General features: G+C 50.3%; 1 protein-coding gene across 3 annotated transcripts in view; it reads right to left on the bottom strand.

Annotated features, from left to right (window-relative positions):
• Window positions 1-1,824: 1,824 nt before the first annotated feature.
• Window positions 1,825-17,088, bottom strand: part of SYNE3 (spectrin repeat containing nuclear envelope family member 3) — an 88,441-nt gene continuing 73,177 nt past the window's right edge. For all 3 annotated transcript variants that reach the window (XM_019746262.2, XM_074326976.1, XM_074326975.1), the window contains exons 16-18: window positions 16,093-16,242; window positions 15,003-15,041; window positions 1,825-4,302 (exon numbers count right to left, since the gene is read on the bottom strand). In XM_019746262.2, the coding sequence (XP_019601821.2) occupies window positions 4,102-4,302; window positions 15,003-15,041; window positions 16,093-16,242 (390 nt within the window). In that variant the 3' untranslated portion in view covers window positions 1,825-4,101. The remainder of the gene's footprint in view (window positions 4,303-15,002; window positions 15,042-16,092; window positions 16,243-17,088) is intronic.

Raw genomic sequence — 17,088 nt, 5'->3', positions numbered from 1 at the left:
GGAGCCCCCACTGGAGTAGCTGAGTTCCCATGAGAGAGGGAATTAGGGCATGATCCCGACTGTGCCAGGGACCCGAGAGCCGAGAGGCTAGCTCAAGGTTACTGTCCTGCTGCCAGTGAGACATTGCAATAACATATTCAAAGTAAGCCACTGGTGTCTCAGGATTCACAGAGCAGGCAGGGACTTCAGGAACAGCCTCCCTCCAGCTCTGGGGGTCTGGGGGGGGGGGTAACAGTAGGCAGGAGATGGAGAGGGGCAAGAGGTTATGCTAATCCACGGCCAAACTAATCTCTCGAATGTACACTATCAAAGCAGAGACTCTCCAGTGGGGAAAAGTAGGTTCTCAGTTTGATATTATATTTCCAACCACAAATTTTTATCATGAACCATGACTGCAGACTAATAATTGTGCTAGTAATAGAAATAACAATAAACGTCGCATTTGAGGGCTGGCACCCAGTGTGCGGGGAGCAATACACCAGGGAGCCCTCTGTTGGCAAACACGGCTCACATTCAGACTCTGACTGTCATTCTCCCTGTCCCCCCGCCCCTCCCACCCCCCAGCCGACTGCAAAGTGTCCCCATCTTCCTTCTGCTGAAGCAGCTCAGGAATAAGCACCCTGATTCTTGCTCCCTGCTGGGAACTCCACCCAGCTGCCCCAGGCAGAGGTTGCCAGGGGCGAGAGATGGAAGTGGGGTCACCCAGGACCCATTTTCTCTGTATCCAGGAGGGGAGCTAGATGTCAGCACACACACTCGCTGCATGCAATTCAACAAACCACAACTGAAGTTCCCGCCCCGTGCTCTGCACTAGGGTTACAGTGCCAGCGGCGGTGGCTTAGGACCTCACAGGACAGAGGGGTGCTCAACTCCCAGCTGAGCATGAGAAGTGACAGATGTGAAAATGACTGCAGCAACCCTTGGTGGTGACTCTCCAGAGCGGAGGGCCAGCCCCACGGGAAGCTGATGTGGAAGGCTTGCCGGCAGGCAGGGCTGCTTGCTCATGAAACCCATGCCCAGAGCCTGCAGCAGCTGCGCCCTGGTAGAACCCTCCTCCCAGCACGGGCTTCGGGAGGCAGACAAGTGTGGGTCCAAATCCCACTTCTGCAGGGGCAAGTGTCTTTATCTTTAAGCCGCAGCTTTCTCATCTCAACAATGGAAGACAAGGAATACCAAACCATGAGAGTTGCTGTGGGCATTAAATCAAATACGACTCGCAAAGTGCCTTCCAAGGGGCCAGGCAGCCGCAGCGCCAAAGAGAAGGCATTCTTTGTTTCTGCTGTGCTCGCTCCCTCTGGCCAGGCCCTGGGAGCCTCCTGGTCTCCTCTGCCACCCACACTCGCCCATCCCACCCCTCCCATCTTTTCTTTATAAACACCCTCCGGGTCCCACGTGTGTCCTTCTGCACTCAGAGATCAGACTCAGAAAAATGGGCAGGGGAGTGGGAGACAGCTAAGCAGGGTAACCAGCCGCTTTAACCATGCTCACTTGTGTCTCTCTCCTTGTCCTTCTCATCCTCCTGCCGCCTCCTCTTCCTACTTCCCTCCTCTCTCTGTCTCTCATGCTCTCTCAGTCTCTGTCTATGTCTGTCTCTCTGTCTTACACACACACACACACACACACACACACACAGTGATATTCACATTTCTTACCACCTCTCTCACACTTGGGGACAGAGGACAAATAAACACACGCAGGTCCCACCACGGCACCTTTCTCAAATGGCACTTTAAAGCTCTTTGCGGCTCTTGTTCAGGAAGCTGGAAAGTCATGAAAATCATAATTGTCTGCATGCACTTTAAGCAAAAGAGATGACACTTGAAAAGCACCAGTAAATGGGTTGTTATATCATATTACAACTGTATTTGTATGAAAGTAATGAAAATATCAGTTCTCTTTTTTAAAAAAAGCTATGCAAACGGACTCTATGGCATCATTATCAAAGTTTAAAAATCTATTTAGACCTTGCCACCTGCCAGCCCACAGATTACAATTTCTCCCTTCCCAACACCTGACACAACTACAGTCAAGGTGAACGGCTATATCCTTTTGCAGTTACTGATGAGCTCTTGCTATGTTCTCCAGTGAGCAGGGAAAGGTGATGACGGGATCAGCTGTGGCCTTGCCACGTCTTGCTGTGTGCTATGGGTAAGTTACTTGCCCTCTCTGGGCCTCAGCCTTCTCACCTATGAAGTGGAAGGGTAGGACAGAGACATTCAAAGGCCCCTGCCACAGCTCTGGCTTTCTAGGGCTGGACCCACACAACCCAGTGAGCATCTCGGCCTCACTGCCTGGACCCAGGGTCTTGGTTCACGCAGTCCCTGATTTTCCAGTAATGTGGTCGCCAGCAGGGTATGGCCTTGTGGCTTGGTTTCTAAATGTCTGGGAAAAGGTGTGCTTTCTGAGTCAGTGCCAAGTGCTCTTCTCAGCAACACCATTTTCCTACCCTGTGAATGTCCAGTTCCCTTTGATTCCTGGGAGGCCTAGGTCCCCTCCTTGAGAGCTGTGCTGAGGCAGGGCCTGCACTAGAAAGGGAGGGGAGGGTGTGTGCGAGAAAAGGGGAGGGGCATGGTGCTGGGGTTAGGGTCCTCTGGGGTCAGGGCCTCTGGGGTCAGGGCCTTCCGGGGTCAGGGCCCTCTGGAGTCCTAGTTTTCTCCCTGCTTAAAGGGCCTTTCTGTGTCTATAACACTTTATGTTTCCAAAGGCCTGAGGAACGCCTCTTGGTCTTCTATTTGTAGCTGAAAAGACAGAAATCGATTTACAAAGAGTAGGCACTAAGCATTTTTTAAAAGGAAAACTTAGTGTTGATTTAGGGAAAATATGATCCAGTTATAAAGCACTATCCAGTTATCGGAACCACTCCAGAATTCCCTGGGGAGGCAGGGACGTGTTTCCAGCCTCCAGGCCCCAGCACGGAATCCGCCCGGCCCTTCCAGCAGGTGCATAGAGGCCGACCGCCTATCCAGGCCGGACAGGGCCTGGCTCCCTTGTGGGGGCACGTGCAGGACATCCCTGGCCCAGAGGACCTGCCTCTGTCCAAAGTCCTCCTGGGAGGAGGAGGACGAGCCGTTTGGATGGTCCCAGCTCCAAGGCCGATCTCGTGTCTCTGTCTTGGACCCTCCCCCCTGGTCCTCGGTGTGGCAGGTGCTCCCCATCTGTCCCTTCACCTTGAGTTGAGGATGACAAACTCAGCCCAAGAGTGACAGAGGTGACGTATCTTCTCCAGCATTGTCAGGTGGGTGCTGCCCACAGAGTGTGCTCGCCACTCTGCACGGAGACCTTCGCACTAAAGTCTCTCTCCTGCTTTCTCCCCGAGCAGAATGCACGGCGCTCAGTCTCACCACTTCCTGAGGACTCGGCACAGCCATGGTCACTCCTCATTGGTGTGTGCTATCGGGGGCTCCTGCACACAGTACCCCCATTCTGCTGTCCTTTTCAGTTCTTTCTGGGCCTGCCTGCTTTGTGTGGTTCTTTCCTTCCCTTGATGTCACTCTATCACTTGTCACTTTTCATTGCTGTCACTGGGCCTGCCTTTGATCATCACCATTTCTGCTTCTAACCCATAGCATCTAATCTGCTATTGTTTTAAAAACTAGACAAGCATGTTTGTTCCCACTGTGCCTAAAACAAGAGTCACTAGACACTGAATGAGGACCTGGGGTGCTCTTCTGTGTTGACAACTCAAAGGCCTTTTCACTAACATCTGGGCTGGGTGTTGGCCTCTGGAGAAGAGGCTGCCATACAAGTGACATGTTACTGTTCCTGCTTTCCAGGGCTGACTGCAGACCAAGGCCACAAAAATCCCCAACTACAAATAGACGCCATATATCAAACTTTCTATATACACTGAGCATTTTCATACAGAGCGCATAAAAATTCTATACATTATTCCCTGGTCACACATAGTACACATTTAGTATAAATAGACGAAGACAACACTGTATAAAAAGTAGTTTTGTGCTGGGAACATTGGTACAGTATTTATACTGGTGCAGCTGTGCCATCCAGCCAATCCCTGTTTCCCGTTTCCCGGGAGTCCTCAGGAGGAGCCCGGGGCTGATGGAAGGTTGGAGAAGAAAGTCACCTGTGACACCCGGTGGGCTAGGTGGGCGGGGGGCCATCGTAGCGGAGCATGAGCATGAAGGAACGGGCGAAGTTGTTGGCCAGGGTGCAGCTGCGATCTTCTTCCCCCACGGGGAGCAGGAAGAGCAGCAGCAGGAAGAGCAGCAGCAGCAGCTGCAGGGGGAGCGCTGCGCAGCACACCTTCTGGGAAAGGGAGCGAGGCCCTCGCCACCGCGGAGTCTGCGGAACCAAAGCAGAATATGAGTCGGAGGCGGGGGCGGGGCGGGGCGAGGGGCGGGGAGAGGGCGGGGCGAGGAGGACGCCTGGAGCAGCCCAGGTTCTGGGCTGGTGATCTGACCTCCCAGATCTGTTTTCCCATCTGTGAAGTTTTGCCAAAAACACATATTTCTGTAGTTTACTCAAGCCATTCAAGGCATGAAAGGAAGGAAAAAATATAAAGTTCTGTACAGGCTCTGCTAGTTATTCCAGATATCTTTGCCTGGTTCTAAGAGTCCTCAATGTAAATCTTGAGAAGGTCACTCAACTTCTCTACACTTGAAATTTCTCATCTGTAAATAGGGGTAGTGATGGTACTTGCCTGACAAAAGTTGTTGTGAGGAATAAATGAGACAGCGCCTGGCACAGAGTAGGTACTCAAAACCGCTGTCATTATTATTGGGCACCATTAATACCATCATCATCTAAATCACAGCCACCACCACCATCATCATCACCACCACCATGTTCTTCACCATCACTTTCCCCTCCTCCTGCTCCTTCATCACCATCTTCATCATGAACCCTGTCAATAATACCTGAAGGTCAAACTCACAAGTCCAAATGCCTAGTGGACTTCTTTGCTACAATGTCCATGAAACCTGAAAGTGGCAAAAGGCACTTCTAAATTCTAGAGGGACTAACTGGGTTGCAGCTTCATGGGAGAGCAGGGCCAAGAGCTGGCTGCTCAGGAAAGTGGAGGCCCCCACAGTCACAATGCAGCATGGTGCCGGGCAGGGCCCAGCTCTTAGAAACCCGACTGACTATGCTCCAATGCAGATTCTCTCACACACTAGCTATGTGATCCTGGGCAAGTCCATAACCTCTCTGAGCCTCAGTTTCCTTCTCTGCAAAATGGGAATAAAACACCTACCTCCCATATGCCAGGTTGTGGTGAGGACTCAAACCAAAGTATATTCACACCAATTAAAAAGTAACTAAGGTCTTATTAATAGTACTATTATTGTAGAATGTATCTGCTGGCTCCCCGCAGAACCAAAGGTTCCCCCTCCAGAGCACCAAAAGGAAGTCGTGATGATGATGATGATGGGAATAGGGATGATGGTGACGGTGCTGATGAGGCCACATTGCTAAATGCAGGTTCCTGGGAGGTTCTGACCTGGGTCCTTCAGAATCTCTACTTCTCATTCCTGAGTCATCTCACCCATTCTCCCGCCCCAACTATCTCCTCTAGGTTGATAACACTTGCCGCTATGCCTCCAGCCTCAGATGTTCTCACTCAAAGTCCCTAGATATTGATTTTGTAAAAATAGACTTCTTAGAACCCACACAATGGAGAAACACCGCTGGCTACATTTATTTCAGCAGCGGCTTCAGGAGTAGGGGGATGAGCTGTCTGAGCATGAGTTCCCAGAGGAGGCGGCTCTTCCCACAGCCACGAGCCTGGCGCAGACCCTCCCGCCCACCCACTCAGCTCACTAGGGCTGCCTCAGTCCATGGGGGTCTAACTTGACTCCTTGACATTTCATGTTGACTTTGTCTGATTCCAAGAGGCAGTGGGAAGAGGGTGAGACAACATGTTGCAGGCCCTCCCTCGCCTGGGTTTACACCACAAATAAAAGCCTGTAAGTAATGGTCTCCCAAGTGGAGAATCTATTTACAAGTGTTCTGTTTCTGTTTGCTCCTCCATTCTCAGAGCTAACACTCTGCTGATTGAAGTGAGGAGTTGTGTCTTGGCTATGATCCTCTGGAGAAAACAGTTTTGAATGTCTAAAGTGTGTTTGCATTAAGAAGTGTTGACAAGGGGTGGTCTTTTTCAAAGGACTCCCCCTGCCTGCCCAGTGGCTATTTACTTAGAGCTCACATCCCCACATTGAGGGACATGAATTCTAAAATGTTCACATTTTAATATGAATCTCAAGTACTCAGAAAATACACACACACACACACACACACACACACACACACTCGCAAACAGGCATGAAGTACCTTCTAAGAAGCCAACAAGGAAATTGGCACGCTCCACTCTTCCCAGATCTGGGGGCGGGGGCTTCTATGTGCCTCAGTTTCCCCACAGAAAGTACTACCTGTGTTGTACCTAGTTCGAACTACCCAAAATGAGAAGGGGCCTGCTCTAGAAGTGCTAAGTTCCCCATCCCCTAGAGTACGGAAGCAGAGGATTTATAGCACATGATGTTTGGGACAGAGCAGGAGACGCTGTGTAAGGTAAATTACATGCTCAAAAGTCCTGCAAGCTCTCACACAAACCTGAGACGCTAGAGTTTTGAGTTCAGGAAGACGAGTGTGTATCACAGTAAATGTGACCTAATCTTCTGCCACTGATGAGAGGGGATGTTGGGGAAAAGAAAAGGTTTGGAATCCTGGGTTCTAACCCTGGTTCTGTGTGACCTAGGACAGGCCTCTTAACTTCTCTGAGGCTCAGTTCCTTCCCCTGTTGGGGAGAGGGGAGAATGATGCCTGCCTACCAATGTTATAAGGACGATGAGGCAGTGCATGTGTGCTTCACATGCATAGTCAAGGCTAAATAAATGCTCAGTCCCTTCCTCCTCTAACTGATGGACACTGGGACAGACGGGCAGCTCCTTTTAGCCCCACAAGCGTCCCCCTCCACCAGATGCCAGCGACCATGTACCATCAACCTCCCCGGCCTTATCAGAGAGAAAAGCTCCGCCCTCTTTAAATGCCATCGCTTGGCTTCCAAAGGACTTCCCATCCCCCAGCCACAGGACCTTTGCACAGGCGATCCCTTCTGTCTGGAATACTCACTTCCCTCCTTCTTCCAATGCACCTGCTTAGCTCCTACTGATCATTCTCATCTCAGCTGTGAGTGGCTTTCTCAGGGTGACGTCCCAGGCCTCTAGACCCAAACAAACCCCATCACACCTTCTCATGGCCCCCCAACCTTTCCTTTGGATTCCTGATCCAAGTCTGCATCCCCCTTGACACGCTGGACGTAGGGTCCACATAAATATTCGCGGAAGGACTGAAATAATGAATAAAAGCTCCTCCCCATCCTGTGCATCTGTCTGCTCCTCCTCCGGGACCCATGGAGTGACCATGCAGACTGACCACTGCCCGTCGACTGTTCTCAGTGCCCAGGTGGTGCCCAGGACATCTGGGCTCCACTCGTCAATGAATGCACTGAACACGCCCCTCCCCCACCCAGGCCCTGCGCTCAGGGCCTCTCCTCACTCATGGCTTCCTGACTCCTGCACAGCTCCGTGACATGGGTCTCCCTGTCCCCATTTCACAGAGGAAGAAACTGAGCCTGCGGCAAAGCGACCAACCCAGGGGCGGCAGACAGGCTCAAATCACCAGTATCGCTCCACTGCCCAGGTTCTGTCCACCACCCCCCGCAGCGTTTCTCATAAGAAACAATTAAACAACAACAAAAGTCACCCTGGAGCTGTGCTGTCCGTCAGCCCGAACTGTTGAAGCTGGTCACATTCTGACCCGGGTCCCAGTGCGGACACGATGCTGCATCACTGCTGGGACTCTCAGGGGCTTTCCTGGGAACTGGTTGGGTATCATTCTCTACCACAAAGAAGCTTCCAGGCTGGCACCAAGAGCTCAAGGTGATGGGCAGGGACCAGCTTTTCTCTACTGATTCAAGACGGGCCAGCCCCAATGCCCCTCATTCAACTCTCACTTAGCAATTAGTTCAGCCCCTGGAGATCCCTCTGACAGACTGCTAAGCCAGGTGCTGGCCGGCTTCCTCTCCCTGGGTTTCCTCCAGACAATCTCCAGAATTGGGGCCCACTGCATTTGCCCGACTGCTCCACGGAGTCTTCTGGCATCCACAGTTGCCCAGGCCAGGCCCTGCCCACAATGCCTTGGATATCTTCTTCCTAAGTTCTCGGCGCTGAAGCTCTGAGTTACAGCCCGAGATGCACCTCCCATGAGAGCTCAGAGGCTCCGGAGAAGTCCCACCCAAGGACAGGGTGGCAGTGGCTGGGCTGAGGCCAGGTTCATTCTATCTCCTCACTGGGGTGGCTCTGCACAGGATAGTCAGGCCACAGAACTGTATTTTTCCAGAGCCACAGAGATGAAACCATCTGAGCTGGCCTTTTGGAGATGGTTTAGTTAATTCGTGGGATGTACCTCTGGATGAAAGGATCGGAGTGAGGGGAGACCTTGTCATTACTCAAGGAGGAACGGAGCCTCACTGGATCAGATGTACGGGCAGAAGTTTGCCTTCCTTTCCCTTCCTCCCCTCCCCTTCCCTTCCCTCCCCTCCCCTTCCCTTCCCTTCCCTTCCCTGTCCTTCCCTTCCCTTCCTTTCTTTTCTCTTCCTTCCGCTATCTTTCCTCATCTGAGACCATCCATGACCAGGCTCTGAGCCTGGGACCAGAACCAAGGTCAGTGAGGACCCAAGATGACCCAGAGGCATCCAGCTTGGGAAACTGGGTGGTCATGATGCTTTTCCCTGAGGTGGGGGCACTGAGGATTGACTGGGGAATGTAATGAGGTCAGCTGCTGAGTCTGAGGGGTCTGTGGGACTCCCAAGTAGACGTCCAGCAGGCTGTTGGACCTTTGGGACTGAAGTTAGAATGAGAGATGGACCAGAGACAGTGAGAGGCGTAGAGTCCGAGGACAAAGCCACGGTGGTGGAAAGAATTGCCAGGGAGAGAATGATTCGTGCGAGGACAAGAAGCCCTAGAGACCCTGAGGATACAACCATTTAAGAAAGAGGCACTGCATGTCCAGTGTCCCCGAGCAGAGTCACACAGAGCACTTATTAGTTACAAGAGAAATAAGAGCTTTACAGGGGAGAAATCTGGCAGCCACCACCTTAATCACGTGATCAGAGTAGCATCACTCATGTTGGGGGGCATGTTGATATCGTGGGTCTCCCAATAAGATGCACTGAGAGGACACGGCATCACTTCTGGGACATTCCAGCCAGGAAGACTCAGCCCAATTCCAATCACTAGGAAACATCGGGAAAATCCAACTTGAGGAAAATCCAACTTTGGATGTTCTACAAAATGTTATGGCCTGTATTCAAGAAGGTCAAGTACAACTGGGGAATCATTTCAGCTTGGAGGAAACTAAAGAGAAGTCATAACTGAATACAATGTGTGATCCTGGACTAATGGAAAAAACAATCTATAAAAATGACTGTAGGGATCAAATATATGGTGATGGAAGGAGAACTGACTCTGGGTGATGAACACACAATGGGATTTATAGATGATGTAATACAGAATTGTACACCTGAAATCTATGTAATTTTACTAACAATTGTCACCCCAATAAATTTAATAAAAAAAAAAGGAAAAAAAAAACTATTACTGCTCTAGGAAAAAAAAAAACTGACTGTAAATGGTACATCCATACAATGGACTATTATTATTCAGTGATACAAAGAAATAAGATATCTAGCCACAAAAAGTCATGAAGGAAACTTAAACGCAAATTGCTAAGGGAAAGAAGTAACAAGACCATGGTGGCCAGGGGCTCTGGGGCAGGGGAGAGGGATGACAGGTGAAGCGCAGAGCATGCTGAGGGCAGTGAAATTCTCTGTATGATACTGTAATGGGAGACACATTATATTAGACCTTTGTCACTGCCCATAGAATGTGCACCAAGAGTGAACTCTAATGTAAACTATGGGCTCTCGTTGATAATGATGTGTCAATACTGGTTCATCAACTGTAACCCATGTACCATGCTAATGCAAGACTTTAGTAATAGGAGAACCATGGAAAAGAGGTGAGAAAAGGGGGCATGTGGGAACTTTCTGTATGACCTACTCAATTTTTTTCTAAACCTGAAACTGCTCAAAAAAATAAAGTGTATTAAAAAATAAAGTGTATTTTTTAAAAGACTACCGAGACAGTTTTAAAATTTGGAATATGGACTATGGATTAAGTAATAGTATTTTACCAACACTGAATCTTATCAACACTGATTCTGATAACTGAAAACAAAACAAAAACACACAAAAAAAACCAAAGAGAGAGGCACCCATGATGGTGTCTGAGCTACCGGAGGGGCGGCCAGATGGCTCAGTTGGTTAGAGCGCGAGCTCTCAACAACAAGATTGCTGGTTCAATTCCCACATGGGATGGTGGGCTGTGCCCCCTGCAACTAAAGATTGAAAACAGTGACTGGACTTAGAGCTGAGCTGCACCCTCCACAACTAGATTGAAGGACAAAGACTTGGAGTTGATGGGCCCTGGAGAAGCACACTGTTCCCCAGTATTCCCCAATAAAAAAATAAAGATATTAAAAAAAAACACACACACAAAAAAAACACTTGATGTCCAAGGTGTTAGCATTGACTCTTTCATAAATCGGTGATGGCCGGTGATGGCCAGTCACTTCTGGGCTTCTGGGTAGGGGGATAGACAGGGCTTCAGGGATGACGTAGCCCATGGTGGGAGGCCTGTTGCTGGCTCTCCCTTTTTGACAGTTAGAGACAGCACAGCTCCAGCAAGGCCCAGGACTTTGACCAAGGAAGAGCCAAATTGGACCAGTCCCTAAAGCTGGACCGTGACTCACAGGGGGATAAAGTCAAGTTACGTTCCTTCTGCCCCACTCTGATCTGGCCCATTGCCACATATGGAGAAAGTGCCAAGAGGCCCCTCTCCTCGCACTAAAAAGGAGAAGGTGGTTATGAGCATCAAAGACCTGACACGTGAGCTTTCCAGCACTGTGCCTAGTACACAGCAGGGATTTTTTTTAAAAATCATAGTGAGTGGGAGAGAAAGTAAATATTTAACATGAAAAACTCACTAATGCTTTGAGATTTGGTATTAGAGTATTGCATCCACTCTAAGATGCTGGTTTGTAAGCTGCACCATTGTTTTACATATCACTAAGGAAGAAAAGAACCCAACAACCAAGATGGAGCATCTGACTAGAGACCCCACATCAAGCTGAGGGCAGCAAGGGGTTGCACCTTTAGTGTCAGAGGAGAAAAGGACTAGTCCTGCCTCACAGAAAGGAGAGGCAAGGAAGTCTGACGTCCCGTCTTGGCATTGGGTGAAGGGCTGGCAACAGAACTCTTCCCTGAGAGTTTGAACCACAGGCTGGAGCTCTCAGAGGTTGGCCGTCTAAATTCCCACAATCAATGTGGTCCAAAGGAAAACAAAACAAAACATACCCCACAAGCAGAGATTTTAATGTACAGAAATCTCAGGTGGATGGTGTCCTGCGTGGTGGAAAGAAGCCAATCCATACCCTCACCGGAAGTACTCGGTTATAATAAGACACCCCAACTCCAGAGGGGTGAAAATGCAAAAAATGATGAGTCTTAAAACCTATGAAATACAGGCAAGTAAATCAAATGCCACTCTCGGCCATTCAGCATGAGAAGCTACATCCCAGAGGCCATAGTATGCAATGCATGGGACGTGTTTGCTCCCTACTCCTGCAAACCGGCACACAGGCCCTGCCCTAGCTCACCCAGGCAAACGAAAACGTTGGCAAATTTGTCTGTCAGCTGATGGTTTGTCTCAGGTAGGACGGCACCACTTCCGTGGGCCAGTGCCTGAATTTAGTTGACTCACGGCCCAACTGTAACTCTGCAAAGCAATTACAATTTCATGTGTCTGAGCACAGCAGGCAAACATATCTCGTGGCACTGAGCTGGCAAGTGTGTAGGCAGCTGCAAATTTAATAAATCTTAATTATTCCGTTTATACAAAACAAGCAGGCTGAAGCGCTTGACGTAGTTGGAGCCTTCAGTGCCTTGCACGGAGAGAAAAAAAGCATGCAGAACCAACTGCTCATAAATAATTAGCTTTGAGGCAGGTTTTGTTTTGGTTTGTTTTTCCCTCTTCCCTTTGGAATAAAAATAATATATGAAATGTTTTTCAGTTGGCAAGATTACAACCTCTGAAGACGGCACCTATTTTCTACCTGTTAGGCCTGCGTGTGTGTGTGCACACACCCCTGCACACACATGTGTACACCCCAACCAGCACAAACACCAGAACCAAACCAAAGGGAGGACCCCCACAACACAAGTGTCACTGCTCCCTTTGTTCTCAGAAAGAGAAGCAGGGGCAGGGTCTGCAGAAGTCTCCAGGGTCCACATTTACATGGCAACGAAGAACCTATGGGCCGGTTGTTACCATAAGAGCTTGCCCACCAGTAGCTCGATAGACCCTCATTTATTCGTTGGAAAACTGTGCTATGTGACTCGCCCACGATCACACACATGAATGGTGGATGCCAGATTCGCACACAGAGCGTAAAGCAGCGGCTCCTCAAAGCAAGCAGCAGGAGCGTTACCTGGAGACTTGCTAGAAATGCAGATTCTTGGGCCACCCCAGACCTAAGGAATCAAAAACTCTGGGGGTGGGACACAGAAATCTGTGCTTAAACAGCTGTCATAAATGAGTCCTGTATATTGGCCCCCAGGTTGCTTCCTTCTTCACAGTGAGTTGAGACCCGTTAGCTCAAAAAGCCAGCCAGCCAGCACCAAACTCAAATTTTCACATATCCAATTGTTTTAAACATGGCCCAAATAAACAGCATTCTTAGCCATTTAGAGCCTGCCTGCATTGCATATCCCATGAAACTATGCCCACCATCTGCCAGCCACAGACAACATAAACCCTGCAACTATCAAGACCCCCAGTGGCTCCGCCTTCAGAGCTCCCTGACTCACAGCCTGGCCATCGTGCTCAGCACGACCGGCTACACGAGCGACCCTCTCTCTCACCTCCCCCACCCCCCACAGCCAGGACGCAGGATCTACCAGCGCAGAACTTTGCTCCTCTGTTCACCGATGCAACCCAAGGGCCTGAAACAGAGCTTGGCACAGTCAGCGCTCATAAATATTTGTGGAATGAATGAGTGAGTGAATGAATGGGGAGACAACAAGTAAATACAGGGCTGTGAACATTCCACATGCACCTGATCACAGGCTGATGGGCACCTGAGTCCGCCTTGCAGGGCTAGTGTCAGCCGGCCAAGTGTCCCTCTACAGAGAAATACTTCGTGAGCACTTACTACGTGCTAGGTGCCAGGAGACGCAGACGTGGCTCCCCATGGGCTCTGGCCTGGGAGCTGCACAGATGCGGCCTCCCAACCAATGAGGAGCTTAAAGTGTGGGAGCTAGAGCAGCCCAGACACCTGGCCCTGGGTCCCCCATGTCCCACTGGGTGCCACCAGACTACACTGTGTGGGCCACTCTGCCCTTCCCAATGCTTTTCCCTATTTCATGAGAAGACCCTTTATTATTTTATATTGACGGGGCAGGGGGGAAACCAGGGCTTTGAGCTCTCTGAAGAACTTCTTCTACAGAGGTTCACACGATCTTCAAAACTAGTTCATGAAGTAAATAAAGTCAGCATTAATAGCTCCATTTTATAAACGGGGAAAGTGAGCCCCAAGAGGCAAAGCAACTTGTCCCAGGCCACAAAGCTGGTTGGCAGGAGGCCCAGAGCACAGTGGTGGTCTCGTGACCGTGCCCCTCCCCCAGTCCAGGGGACACCCATTCTCCTGCATATATCAGACATGAGCACCAGCTGGAGACCAAGAAGAAACCCTGGTGTGCAAAGCAGCTGAAAACAGACTCCATGGCACGAGAGACCAGGAGGGACGCAGAGCGCTTGCAGCAGAGCACGCTGCAGGCCTGTATCACTATGGGCAATGCCTGGCAGGAAAACAAGCCCGTTCCCTTGGAAAAGGGGCCACTGGGGACATGAGTTTACATGGGGCTTTTCCAGAAGAGGGGAGACCTGCCGGGCCCTACGTGTGCTTTCTCCAAAGCTTGTGTGAAAGGTTAAGACGTGGGCTTTGGAGTCAAAGCCCGGAGACCACGCAAGAGCCTTCCCTGAACAAATCATTCCAACTTACTACTTCTCGGTCTCCTCATTCCTAAAATGGGGGTGTCGATGGGACAGTTAAATGAAACACCCTAACCACAAATCAGCACAGTTTCTGGCACACAGTGATGGTCAGCATGTAGCATCTAATAATAGGTTTTCCTCCTTAGCATGCTGAGCAGTGCTGTGATTGCTCTGGCCTGCCACCCACGGGAGTGGCTCTGAGCGAGTCCCCGGGGCCTTCAGTGGAAACACCTGCCTGGTAGAACATGAAAGGCACAGCCGCCCCCTCCTCTTCTGTCCCCCGGAGCCCCGTGCTCCCACCGTCTACACTCGGTCTCCTGGGACTGTCCTGCTTTACTCCTGTTGTCCCAGCGTAATTATTCAGAGCGTCCTTGTTCACTCTTCACCTTTCCAAATAAAAAATTCTTCCGTGTTTCCCCGGAAATAAAACCTAGCCAGGCAATCAGCTCTACTGCATCTTTTGGAGCAAAAATTATAAGACCCGGGCTTATTTTACTATAATGTAAGACCGGATATAGTATAATATGATGCAATATAATATAATACCGGGGTTTTTTTTTCTTAATTTTTGCTCCAAAAGACGCTTTAGAGCTGATGGTCCAGCTAGGTCTTATTTTCGGGGAATCACGGTAGGGTCTCCCCTCTATCGTGGGCCTGTCACAGCCAGGTACGGTCTGCACACCCCTGGGGCTTCCTGAGAGCGAGGACCCGGGGCCCAGCACACTGCAGCCCAGAGCTGATTCCATACAACAGTTCCTCAAACCTCACAGAACCTTCCAGAACGTTCAGGAGTCCCACTCCACCATCACAGGCCCAGCAACCCTCCAGACGCCCTGCCCTCTAGCCATGTGGAGCAGATGGCAGACACCATACCTTTTGGAATCCATTCGGCTCCCCTGGAGAATTCTGTGTCTGTTATTTTAGGGAAGGAGAGGAAAAGGGGAAAAAAAAGTTAAGTGAGTGAAACTTAAATCCCAACAGAGCCTGTAATGGAATATTCATTTTGTCAGGGGAGCGTTTCTTTAAAACTTCTGGTCATCTGGACAGGCTGAGCCAGCAGGTGATTCGATTTAATGAGCTTTTTAACGCACTTCAGGCCCAGGTGGGACTCTGTCTGGGAAAGCCTGAGCTCTGGCCGGCGGCGGGACACTGCCACCTGGCTGGGGCTGGGCTGACACCTAGTGGCCAATATCGGTGTTGCGGGGCCTGCAAAGCACCACCACCAAAGCTTGGCGTCTGGGGTCTGAGGGCTGCAAGGGCCCTGGAAGGCCATCTCAACCAGCCCTGTCCTCGGGCTAGCTTCTGTGCCTCAGTTTCCTCATAGGTCTTCAGGGGATAATGACAGTACCTCCTTTATAGGGTTGTTAACGAAGACATAGCATTTAATAAAGGCCATTATTAGTTTAGCTATTATTCTTTGTAGGAGGAGACACAGGCCAAAGTCAGAAGATGCCTGCTCAAAGGCACCAAGTAAGTTAGTGGAGGAAGGGGACTAGATCCCAGGGCTCCCTCTAGTCTGCCTCCAACAACAGGGTGTGTTTTAGTGCTGGCTCTGCCTCTTCTTAGCTCTGGGACCTTGGGTGAGTTTCACTTCTGAGTCTCGGCCCCCCTCTGGGGACTGGAGGTACAATTACTCTGGCAGAGGTTTGCTGTAAGGACTGAATGGGGTGCCACACATAGGGTTTCAGCCTAGTAGGGAGCAAAGTGCTTCCCAAATGTTAACTAGGATAGTTCCCGTTGTCATTATTGGAGCTCTGGTCTAAGAGGGTGACAGGATGGCTGCATGACACCTTGCAAATCAAGCATCTGGGACCCAGGAGTCTCCCTCTCCTCTCTCTGAGTGGTCACCTCAGTCTGGTCAGTGCAGGCCCAGGGCAGATTGCATGCGGGCCCATCTATGTGTCCCAGGGGAGCTTGGGCTCAGCCATAATCCCATCCCCCCAACCCGGGACCTGTCACCCACCAGCAGCTGGCTGGAGTCCTTGAGTTTGGACTTGTATAGCATCCACCGGTAGCGCAAATCTTCCATCTCATCCGAGGTCCCACTTGCTGGCTTGAGATGAAGGAGGTTCTCAAAGAGATGCTGACCTTCTGGTACCCGAGCCTCCAGCTCCTGTGGGGAAAACGCATTGTCAAGTGCACCTTCCAAATGACCCAGATGGCCCCACCTGCTGGTAAGGGGAAGCCAATCAAATTCCACTTGAGAGAAACTGACAGAACCTATAAAGGGAGAATCCCATCTGTGCAAATTCAAGCCAAGGCTAGGCAATTGCTCTCCGATATGTTACAGAATGGACTCCTGCAAGACTCAGCAGTGCAGCTGCTCCGTCGTCACTTCCCACTCTGGCATTCTAGAACCAAGCCCTCCAGAGGACTTGACGTAGCGTGCTCGTCATTATAAAAGCTACCATTGTGGAACATCTTCCTGTTGGCATAAGTGCAGTGAGGTTGGGACTACACAGATTTTTCTATCGAAATACAGTACTGTGTTCCCCCAGGGTGGCAGCTTTTATCCTCAGGACTCCTGAGAAGCAGGAGTCCTAAATCCTAAGCAGGGCTCTAAACCCAAGAGCCTGGGTTTAAATTCTGGCTTTGGATCCTGGCTCTGCACCATTCTACTAGCTGTGTGATAAGGCGGACGTTACTCAGCTTCTCAGAGCCCCCTAAATGTGAGATCAAGGCCAGGAGGGTTCATCTGGGGGACTGCACGTCATCTCTAATATGGCTGGAGTTGGGTGGTGGTGGCAGGAAACAGGAGGCGTGGCCGAGTATAAGGTAGGAGGTAGGCAGGAAGGACTTCCTGGTCAGGGTCAACTAGGTAACCTCTCATTGAGGACAAAATATTAAAAACATTTAAAAGGCATCAAAGAGGTAACAAGAGAGTGAGGCACATTAGGGCTAAAACCAGGGCAAGGATGAAACGCAGAGAAGTAAGCCCAGCGCTCAGGCTTGCTTTGTC

This window comes from Rhinolophus sinicus, linkage group LG03 (assembly GCF_036562045.2).
Source record: "Rhinolophus sinicus isolate RSC01 linkage group LG03, ASM3656204v1, whole genome shotgun sequence".
Taxonomy (NCBI): domain Eukaryota; kingdom Metazoa; phylum Chordata; class Mammalia; order Chiroptera; family Rhinolophidae; genus Rhinolophus; species Rhinolophus sinicus.
This window is presented reverse-complemented; position numbering and strand designations above follow the sequence as displayed.